The 12,040-nt window shown below is 33.5% G+C and overlaps 1 protein-coding gene across 1 annotated transcript; it reads right to left on the bottom strand.

Moving 5' to 3' along the window:
* Positions 1-10,606: 10,606 nt before the first annotated feature.
* LOC127559582 (trace amine-associated receptor 9-like) lies at positions 10,607-11,659 on the bottom strand. The gene has a single exon (XM_051993467.1). It carries the CDS (start codon positions 11,657-11,659, stop codon positions 10,607-10,609), a length of 1,053 nt encoding a protein of 350 aa, XP_051849427.1.
* Between the last annotated feature and the right edge of the window lie 381 nt (positions 11,660-12,040).

Genomic DNA, 12,040 nt, shown 5'->3' with positions numbered 1-12,040 from the left:
GAAGCAGAGGGTAAAATAGAAATTGAAAGAATCCAATGATCACTTCCTGAAAGAGATCCCAATGAAAACTCTCAGGAATATTAGCCAAATTCTGGAACTTCCCAAATCAAGGAGAAAATATCGGAAGCAATCATTTAAAAAAACAGTCAAAATAACATAAGATTTAACAGCTTCTACATTAAAAGATTAGAGAGCTTAGAATATGATATTCCTGAGAGCAATGGAGCTAGGGTTACAACTAAGAATCACCTACCCAGCAAAACTGATTTTAATCCTTCAGGGGAAAAGGTGGAAATTCAATGAAATAGAGGATTTTCAAACATTCATGATAAAAAAGCCAGGGCTGAATAGAAAAATCTGATTTTTCAAATATAGGACTCAAGAGAAGCATAAGTACTAATCAAGAAAGTGATATCATAAGAGACTTAATAAGGTTCATTTCTTTCCTGAGCCATAAGGTCACTTTGTTGCTCTCAAGTCCTTCTTCCATCTTAGTTTTTTAATCCAAAATAATTCAATGAACCAAGAATTTTCTAAGAACTTTATTGGAGTTATAATAACTTTGTTATTGTAGAATTAAAATTTGTTTTCATATACTTTGAATCTTTCAAATCACCTTTCAGATTCAAATAGTAATTACCAACTGTGTTGAGATATACTTACTGAAACTACAAAAACTTGAATGACTTGATAATTTACACATGTGGGAAAATAAGTCAAATTAAAAAAATTTAGTTGTTTTTCCTAAAAACCATAAAAGACAAGCAAAAAAGTTTTTACAGTGGAGGAAAAGAAGAGGAGGAGGAGAGAGTGAGTGAAGTGACCCTTTTTCTCATCAGAATTGACTAAAAGAAAAATAACATGCACAGTCAATATCTTTCTTATGCTGAAGGAAGATAGAAAGGGAATGGGATATGGGAAAGGGGGAGGGTTATAGAAGAAAGGGCATATAGGAGGAAGGAGTGATTGGTAGCAAAGCATTTTTGAGGAAGGAAAAGGTGAAAGAAAAAGAATAGAATAAATGGGGAGATACAGTTAGAAATTGTAATTGTAAAAAGAGTTTTGAAACAAGTTTCTCTGATACCGTCTCATTTCTCAAAAATATAAGGAACTGAGTCAAATTAAAAAAAAAATAAGAGCCATGCCCCAATTGATAAAGAATATGAATCATGCCCAAAGGGCTATAAAATCATGCATATCCTTTGGCCTAAGCATACCATTACCGGGCATGAACACCAAAAGAGATTTTTTTTAAAGGGAAAAGGACATATATATATGCAAAAATATGTATAGCAGCTCTTTTCTCAAGACAAAAAAAAAAATGAAAACTGATGGGATGCCTATCAATTGAAGAATAAATGAATAAAATGTGGTATGTGATAATGATGGAATATTATTATTCTATAGAAAATGAAGAGCAGAATGCTCTCTGAAACATCTGTAAAATCCTTCATAAATTCAAGTAAAGTGAAATGTACTAATACAAAATAATAGTAATGCTCTGGAATGATCAGCTGTGGATGACTTTTCTATTTTCAGCAATACTATGATTCACCACTACTCTGAAGGACTTACAATGAAAAATCTATCCACACCCAAAAAAAGAACTCATTGTGTCTGAATTGAAGTGTGCTCTTTTTCTGTCTCTCTGTCTCTGTCTCTGTCTGTCTCTCTTCCTTCTTCCTTCCTTCTCTAATTCCCTCTCTCCTTCCCTTTCTTCTTTTTTCCCTCCCTCCCTCCTTTATTTTTCTTGAGGATTTTTTTGGTTGGGGAGATCTCTTTTCTTTCACAACATGACTTGTATTTTATTTAATTCATATTAATGGAATGAGTAAATAGTTGCAAAAGGAAATTATTGTTATTTGCAATAATTGCTAATTAGGTAATGTTATTAGTGTTATGAGGCAATTAGATGGTGTATTTGATATATACTGTTGGCCTAGAGTGAGGAAAACTTGGGGAAATCTCTTTGCCTTACTTTCCTTAATTGGCAAATGGGGATAATAATAATAAGGTTGTTATAAGGAATAAATGAAATTATATTTGTAAAGTTAATGGAATGAAAGAAGAGAGACCTAGTAACACAAAGAGTTGTTTAGAGCTGATACTAAGTAAACTAAGTAAAAAGTTACTTTGCAACATCTGTCAGCAATTTTTTAATATTAAAGCCAGAGAGACATAAAACTGTCAAAACTCTGTAAAGCAATATGACCTGATCTACTAGAAAGAAAGACTCTTTTTCATCTTCTCTAAAAGGTGGTGATAATTAGTTACATATAGCATAAGTCATTTTGCAATTCTTAATCAATGAAAATTTAATTTAAAATTTTAAAAATTTAAAATTTTAAAATTTTAAATTTAGAAAATTCAAATTTAAAATTTAAATTAAAAAATTTTGAACTTAATAGTCTATTTAAAGTTTAAAAAGAATATTTAAATTTTTAAATTTAAATTTTAAAATAATATTGCCAATACTGTAAACAATATTCTTTTGCTTATGTTCATTTCACTTTTTAATATTTCATGCAATTCTTTCCATGCCTTTTTCTTTTTTTAATAATAGCTTCTTATTTTCAAAATACATGTGAAGATAATTTTCAACATTCACTCTTGCACAACCTTGTATTCCAAATTTTCTCCCTCCCTTCCCCAACTCACTTCTCTAGACAGAAAGAAATCTAATATATGTAAAACATGCTCAATTCTTCTATATGTATTTCCACATTTATCATGCTGTACAAGAAAAATCAGATGAAAAAGGGAAAAATGAAAAGAAAAAAAAGCAAGCAATCCATGTTCTTTTCTAAAATCATTGAGCTCATTATTATTATTATCTTTTGCTGAGGCAATTGCACAGGGTCACACCACCAGGAAGTGTTAAGCATCTGAAGCTAGAATTGAACTCAGGTCCTCCTGATTTCAGGGCTGGTACTCTATTCAACACACTAACTAACTGCCCCAAACTCCTTATTTCTTTCAAACTCATTACAATTATATATCACAGCTTCTTCAGCCATTCCCCATCTGATGGACAAACAAGAAATTTCTAGTTGTTTGCCACCACAAAAGAACTGCTATAAACATTCTGGAACACATTTTCCCCCTTTTTTCCTAATCATCTTTGGACATAAACTAAGTGGTGGTATTGCTGGATCTGAGGATATAAGCAGTTTAATAACCCTTTGGTCATAATTCCACATTGTACTCCAAAATGGTTGACTAAGTTCACAATTCCACCAACAATGAATTAGTGTCTCTATTGTTCCACCTCCTCTCCAACATTATCACTTTCCCTTTCTATCATTTTGGCCAATCTAATAGACATAAAGTGATATTTAAAGGGTTTTTTTGTACATTTCTCTAATCAATCATGCTTTAGAACAATTTTTCATATGAAAACAAGTTATTCTGATTTCTTCATCAGAAAACTCCCTGTTTGTTATTGCTGATATGTTCAGTGTATTTTGTGCCTATAACATTTGAAATTAAAATTTTTATATCATTTTAAAAAATCACCCTCTTCTCTCTTCTCACCTCTCAAAAAACCATCTCATGTAACAGATGATATTGTAAAGATCAAAAGAGTTAAAAATAGAACAGATCATTTCATCAAAAAATTTTGAAAATATATTCAACATACTACATTTGGATCTACCATCTCTATAAAATGGTAGAGGTGTCTTCACATAGCTCTTCTTTTGAGACATTCTTATTATTGTTATTGAGTCATGCCCATTTGTATCTTCTTGGCAAAGATTGTAGAATGATCTGCAATTTCCTTCTCCAAGTAATTTTATAGAAAAGGAAACTGAACCAAATAGAACTAAGGGACTTGCCCAAGGTCATACAGCTAGTAAGTGTCTGAGACCAGATTTGAGCTCAGATCTTCCAGATACTAAGACTATCACTGCCCACTGTGCCACCTAGTTGACCCCCTGAATTCTGCTATTCTTAAAAATTGATATGTATGGTGTTGGAGAAAATACAGTTTTGAACATTTTAAGGAACTAAATATTGAAGACTATTAAAAGGAAAGAATCTCAAATGGTTTGAGAAAATTAAAATATCATTAATAATTGACCCATATGGAAATATCTCTATAATATTCTCATGAAAATGAGCTATACTCATCAAAGGCATTCTTAATGAAGGCATGATAGGGGGAAAGTTAAGTTTTTGCAAATGATATTCTCTCACACATCACCTCTTTATGGATAACACTGAAAGATTCTGAGAATCTAAGAATTCACTGTATTGATTGTGATCTTTCTCCTTCTACCTGCCCAAGCTAAAGTTGAGAGTAAGTTCTGTCCATGTTTGTGGCCCTCATAGGATCCAGTAAGACAATGGAAGCCAAACTGATTCCCAGTTTCTTACATAGTTGCCTTGATAATCATTAGACATTGAATTGACTTTATTCCTCTTTGCAGTTTCCAAAGCTCTAAGAAATGTGTAACCACATTGTTAAGTTTGTCTCAGCAGTAATCCATGAAATAAGTTCTATCCCCAGATTCAGTTCTATCAGGCCTGAATCTCACGTTAGTGTTTGGTTGTTTTGGCTGACATTGACTTATGATGTCCCTGTTCAAAGTACTGGCTGGTTTTTGGTACATTTGTCAGAGTTCATCCTGGCTCTCCCTATTCTCCTAATTTATCTCAGTTTCTTACCTAGTTACCAAAACTATCATTTTTATTGCTTCTGTGATTACCTAAAGCTGATGGCTTCCCTCATTTCTACTCCCTTATCCCACACTCACTCCCAATACTCTCAGTCTTTGTGATTTCTTGTTATACAATTCTAGATTGGATAGAGGATCTTTGCTTTATTTTTCCACTTTTTAGTCATAGACCTTTTTAGGTATTTTTTTTCAGAAACTCATCGGGTTTTCCATTGGAGATTTGTACTTCTCTATGACCTTTCATCTTCCCATCTTAATTAACATTCTCCTGTTGAAATTTAAAAGCTGTTGATTTGTTTGTTTGTTTGACTTTTATACCCTTCATAACCTAGACCTAATGTACCTTTCAATTCTTAGTCTACATTCTTGTCACATTTTATGATCTGCCAAAGTGTCCTCCTTGCCCTTTCTTATACATAACAAACTGTTTCTCATTTCTGTACTCTTGAACTGACTGGACACCATCATATTCTGTATTGTCATCCTTTCTTATCTCCACCTCATTGAATTCCATATGTTCTTTAATACTAAACACAAATCTTATTTCTTATTTTTCATTTTCACTTTTCCTCTCCTTCTCTAAACTCATTTGTACATATTAAATATATTTTATTATATATTAAATATAATGTGTAGAATATATAATATCTATAAAATATTATAAATAATCTATTGTCTCCACAGATGGAATGAGTGCTACTGGAAAGCAAGGACTACTTTTCACATCTCCAATAACTAGCACTACGCGTGGTCTCTGTGACATTGACAGTACTACTTAGCTTTGTTTTTTTTTTTAATAGATCTCTTTCCTTTTTATATGACCTTCACACAAATACATGTATATGTCTACATATCCATATGGAGATATATACATATATGTGTATGTATATATATATATGTATATGTTGTGCTTCCTTTTTGAAGAGGACCAAAATGTGTTAAAGCCAAGTTACATTATATCCAAATGTGGCTGATCAGTTCAAAATGCTGTTGTACCATAGGTTGTGCATAGATAGTCCATGTTCATATTTGGGATGGATTCTCTAAATTTGTACATCTTGTTTTTCTTTTGAACTTCTTCTTTTTGTTTGCTCATGCACTTTTTTTTGATGAGGATACACAGGACTCAGTGATCCTATACCAGTTTCTCTCGTTATTTTGAGAGTGTCCTTATATTGCTTTTCCTGATCATCATGTGAATACTAGTGTGTGTGTTCTCCATAAAAGAGAATTTTATGGGCATACATTTGGCAATCAAACAATGTGTCTATCTCAATAGGGTTGTGCTCTCTGCAGTAGTTTGAATGCTTGGCAGTTTAGTTCAAGAAAGGACTTCACTTACTAGTATCTTATCCTGCCAGATGATCTTCAGAATTTTCCTAAGACAATTCAAATGGAAGTAATTCAATTTCCCAGCATGGTGCTCATATACACTCTAGGTTCCACAGGAATACAACAATGAAGTCAGTAAAATGAGTCTATAGATCTTCATTTGGTAGTCAGCCCAATACTTTTTTTCCTTTGGAACCTTCCAAATACTTGGCTAGCTCTGGCAATGCATGTGATAAGTTGATTATCAATGCACACATCCCTATAAAGTATACTGCCAAGCTAAGTGAACTAATTCACAGCATTCAAAACCTCTCCACTTGCTGAAACCAATGATTCCACATATGGATAGTGTGGTGCTGGCTAATGGAGCATCTGTATTTTCTTGGAATTAATTTTAAGATCAAACTTATCATGAAAAGCAAAGACTGAATGCTACTTTGTTACATCTCAGATTCTGGGACTGCACTGACTAAACAATCATCTGCAAACAAACCAAAAAAAATCATGCATCAAGACTCCCTACACTGTAGTCTTGGCTTGTAGACTTTTCAAACTGAAGAATTTACCATCAGTATGGTAGCTGACCTTGATGTCACAGGTTCAGTGAAGGTGCTAGACTACATAAGTGAAAACATCATCCTAAAAAGCATTGGAGCAAGCACACACCCTTGTTTCATTGCATTAGTGACTGGGAAATCATGATAGTATTATCCATTATATGTATGTACATGTGTATGGAAGTGTGTGTATTAATATTATATTAATAGCTAATGATGATTACATATATTCATTTTATTGAGATTTTAGAATTTAGAAAACTGGGGAATAAAAAGAACTGGAATTCTATGATACAACTTTTGGGTGAAATAAAGTAAAGTTATTTGAAGGGTGGATATATCCAGGGGTCCTCAAACTACGCTTGCAGGCCAGATGCAGCAGCTGATGACGTTTATCCCCCTCACCCAGGACTATGAAGTTTCTTTATTTAAAGGCCCACAAAACAAAGTTTTTATTTTTACTATAGTCTGGCCCTCCAACAGTCTGAGGGACAGTGAACTGGCCCTCTATTTAAAAGGTTTGAGGACCCCTGTATAAGACCATCATACAGAACTGTGAAGAACCCTAGATATGGATGAAACATGAATAATTCCCCATGAAGACAGAATTTTGATGCAACAAATATTCTAAATAAATATATAAATTTAACCAAATAACATGATTATTTTTATCTTTAAAATTGCAGGATTGAAGTACATGGTTCTTGATTCCATCCCTAACAGGATTTGATTCTGTTTTCTGTGGTCCCCTTGCAAATGTTTAATCTTCAAAGTAGTAGGGGTAAAGCACTTTTTACATGAAGAAATTGTTTTTTATGTGCTGGAAAGGAAAGATTACTGAGCTTAGAGGCTATCTCTAGTGTGTTAGATGCTGTATAACTGTATGTGATAGTAGATAAACCATTTGTCTTCTTGAATACAGCATTTCCTTAGCTATAAAATTAGGGTGTTGGACCAAGAGCTCATTAAGATCCCTAAATTTCTAAATCTCCAGATATTGGTGCCATTAGATAGCTAAGTGACACAATGTATAGAATTTTGGATATAGAGCTTGAAAAAAGAGTTGAGTTAAAATACTCCCTTTGACATTTATTAGACTTTAAACAACTCACTTAACTTCTCCATTTTTTTTCTGATGTAAATGAGGGGTTTAAATTTGATAACCTCTAAATCTGTGGTCCTCCATATTTAATTTTAATATCTTTGTTTTACTTTCCTTCAAGTAGATTCATCTTTGGGGAAAGGACAATCTTTGTAGTAGATGGGGTTTTCTATCAAAAATGGGGATTGTCTCTGGTTTCTCAATAGAAGCTAAAGACTATAGGGAATTACATCTCACAGATAGGTTCTTTGTCCACTCTAATAGACTTGCACTAGATTATCTCTTTTAAGGCAAATAAATGCCATTCAGAAATGTGATTAATCTAAGGTGTTGTGAAAAATCTAAGGTAAATCCTTCTCTACCCACTGTATATTCCAAATGGAGTAGACAACCAACCCTCACCCCTTTTATGTGAACAAAAAGTACAAAGAAGACTGGAGGCATCCTCTGACCACTTATCAAACTGTGCCCAAATGTTGAACCAAAAATGGTGAGAAACCTTCCAATTTCCCCTGAACCATACAAAAGCCCCTCTATTGAAAAAAAAACCAAAACGTGCCTTAGTGGAAGCCCAAGCCTCTAAGCTATAGGATCTGATTCCCATGAAGGGGATCCAAGATTGATATGAGGCAAATAATTAAGTTATAAGGAAAACATAATTTTTCTAACATTTTAATACTCAATTCACAAATTACAACACAAAGAGAATTATGTTTTCTAACAAGCCTGGTCTGCATTGAAATACACAAAAATATTAATACTTTTCTGCATTTTTCATATACACCTCTTATTTAGTTGGTAAAGTTTTAAAATAAATATATCCACAATCTCTTTTTTAAATTTACTGTATTTGTAATTTAAAGAAAAAAGAAATTACACTTCATGGAATTGATGATTATACAGGAAATGTAACAAAAAGTTGTCTATTCTTGAAGAAGACTATGACATCAGGGAGGAGAGGCAATGACATGCAAGTGAATGGGATTTGAGAAAATCCCATTTGTGCAAAGTCACCATTTGATAGCAGGTGGTGGAAAAGAGCATTATATAGATAGATAGATAGATAGATAGATAGATAGATAGATAGATAGATAGATAGATAGATATAGATATACATGTATACATTGTATTTATTATATAAATTGTGTGTATACATATATACATGCATACATTGTACCTCTGTACTCCTCTACTTTTAAAGTCCTTGAATTTGATATTTGACACATTTTGACCAAAAAAAAAAAAAATCTACAGGTAAGCCTCTATGCTCAGCATGGGGAGAAACAAACTAGTAGTAGCAGTTACTGCAGCAGCACTGGTGGGAACACAGGTGGAGACAGCAGTAAGGACCAAGAACTGCTATATAAGCAGAGGACTCTGGACTATTGGTTCTACCTCCATATTCAGATCCACCCCTTCCCTATATCCAGATCCACCCATCCTCCATCCTCAAGACAAGAAAGGAGGAGTGAGGCTGACTTGTTTCTTCAAAGCTTAAAGCTTTTGGGGAATTGAGTGGGGAGAGACAGTTAAATTGCCTTTATACCAATTTCAGGATAGGTAAAAAGAGAAAGAAACACAGAGAAAAAGAATAATTACAAGCTAAAATGGGGAGTACAAGGTGCCTAAATCAGGAATCTGACTTCTGACATTTAGCTAGTTGTGTGACATTGGGCAAATCTCTTCACCCTATTTGCCTTAATGCCTCCTGTATAAAATGAATCGGAGAAGGAAATGGCCAACCACTCCAGCATCATTGCCAAGAAAACCTTAAATGAATCAAGAAGAGTTGGATACAACTGAACAATAATATAAACCTGTTATCCCTATTAATTTTATGACTTTTTTAGATTATTAAAATAGGTTCTTATATTAATTGAGTGCTCACATAGTTGTAAAAGCAAATTAGATAATGCTGTTACCTGCTTGTTTGGTAATGCTATATTAATGAATTATATTGTTGCTACTGAGACATCTATTTAGTGAAGTGAACATTAATTAGGAGTCTTAAATTAGAGTGACTTAATCTAGCCTCAGTTACTTTTAATCCTGGACAAGTCACTTCACCTCTGTCTCAGATCTGTCAATTGTAAAATGGGGAAATAATACCACTATTATCTTAGGTTCTTATGAAATACAAATAAGAAAACATTTGTAAAGCACTTAGCACAGTGCCTGGTTCATAGACTATATAAATGCTTATGATTATTATTAATGAAGGAATATCATAAGAAACAATAATAAAATGTACTTACAATCCACAAAACACCTTTGTAGGGCTAAGTTAGGTAGTTCTCTCATTGACTAGAATATAAAGAAAGCCAAGGACTTTAGAGGCAGAAAACCATTGTGATCATATAAGCTCCTTTTATAGGGAACAGCTTCATTATTTGGAGGTGGAACTGACCTCTCATTTCACTTTCTTTTTTTTTTTAAGAAAGGAAAATATATATATAAAATTTAGAATAGAACTGAAACATTTCAGGGCTATTGATTCAAATAAATTAAATTGTTAACTACACAGTAGAAAATTATCCAGATTTTTTACATACAATTAAAAAAAAACTTTCAAAAGGAAGAGAAGATATCAGAGATGTTCTTGCAAGGAAGCAGAATAGGCAAAATAGGTGCCTTATCTATTACATGAAAACATTAATGGAGGGAAGAGATTAGACAAAATTATAAAATATTAATTAGAGAAGAATTGGTCCAAGAGAAGAATTATGAACAAAAATACAGGCCAAATAAAACAGGAACAGAAGTGCAACTTTTAAGTCATGTGGTAAACACTGTTAACATGTAATCTGGCATGCTAAATAAATTTTATTTAACCATGAACCTTGAAAGGAGGATTTAGGCTGTGTGAAGAAAGCATACTTTCCTCTCATAATAATTTACCTGATCCATTGTTGACTTTGTTTCATATTTTAACTTCTTTAATCTAAAAGCTTTTTTTCAGAAAACAAATCTATTGTTGAAGAGTGGCCTCTGAAGACTTTCCCAGTGATAATAAGTTTAATTGCTCTTCGAAACCAAGGGTAAAAGAAAGCATAAATCAGAGGATTCATGGCTGAGTTATAATAGGTAAACCAAATGAAAATCTCATAAATGTAAGTTGGGGTGATGAACCCAAGGTAAGCATCAACTAGTGTCTCAATAAAATAAGGGAACCATGAAATCACAAATGCAATCACAGCAATACCCAGAGTTTTTGCTGCTTTTCTCTCCCTCTTAGACACTCTGGCTTTGTAACTCTCTGAGGATGACTCAGTTTTGTTGCTCATACTTTCAATCTTTCTAGCCTGTTGTTTAGCTACTAGAAAAATCTTACAATAAAGAATGACCATAACCAGAGTGGGAATAAAGAACAACAAAAAATCTACCAGTACCCAGTTTTGATTCATTGCAATTTGACAACCTCCCACACAGGTAAGAGCACTTACTAATTCCTCCAGTCCATCATCATTGGCACCTGTGTAAAAAAGTGAAAAACTATATGTAGTGGCGAGGAACCAGGACAACAAAATGCATATTCCTGAAATTGATAGAGTGAATTTGGTTGGATAAACAAGAGGGTCAGTAACAGCAACGTATCTATCAATGGAGATGAAGCACAAGTGAAAAATGGATGAATAACAAAATGATCCATCAAAAGATGAGTGAAATTTACAGTAACTCTCCCCAAAGTACCAACAACTCTCCACCAACCTCACCATACTGAAGGGCATCACAGTGACTCCCACCAAAAAGTCAGCACAAGCCAAGGAGGCAATGAGAAAATTGGCTGGAGAGTGCAGCTGTTTGAAGTGAAGGATTGAAATCATGACCAGAAGGTTTCCAAAGACAGCCAGCACAATTCCAAAACCAAATACCAGGTAGAGGAAGACTCGGGGTCCAGGGGAGTAGGAAGTTTTAATGCAGGACCCATTGATGTTCTCATAGCATAGCTCTATAGCTACAAGTTGGGACCCATTGCTACTATTTATCATTCTTCTTTCTCAACTTATAAATTTCTTTTTTGTCTTTGCATTCACAAAAAAGTTATCATTAACATTTCCTATATTCCTGGGGGGGAAAATAAGGTAAATGCATATCTGTACAAAGTCAAATACTATGCTTTATGAATCCATTTCATTGAGATAATATTTCAAAGGCTTTTAACACATTGCCAGGAACAATAAACACTATAAATGCTTAATCTCTTCCCCCTTTCCTACAAACTATGAAGCCCCTATCCTGTATACTCAGTAAAATACTCAGTAAAACTGATTCCTCTAATCTAAAAACCACTAAATAAATAAATAGCTTTAGCTTAGTCTACTAAAGATCGGCACCAAGACAGTCAATGTGTATCTGCTCTAATCCTCTCA

The sequence above is a fragment of the Antechinus flavipes genome, chromosome 4 (genome assembly GCF_016432865.1).
Source record: "Antechinus flavipes isolate AdamAnt ecotype Samford, QLD, Australia chromosome 4, AdamAnt_v2, whole genome shotgun sequence".
NCBI lineage: Eukaryota > Metazoa > Chordata > Mammalia > Dasyuromorphia > Dasyuridae > Antechinus > Antechinus flavipes.
This window is presented reverse-complemented; position numbering and strand designations above follow the sequence as displayed.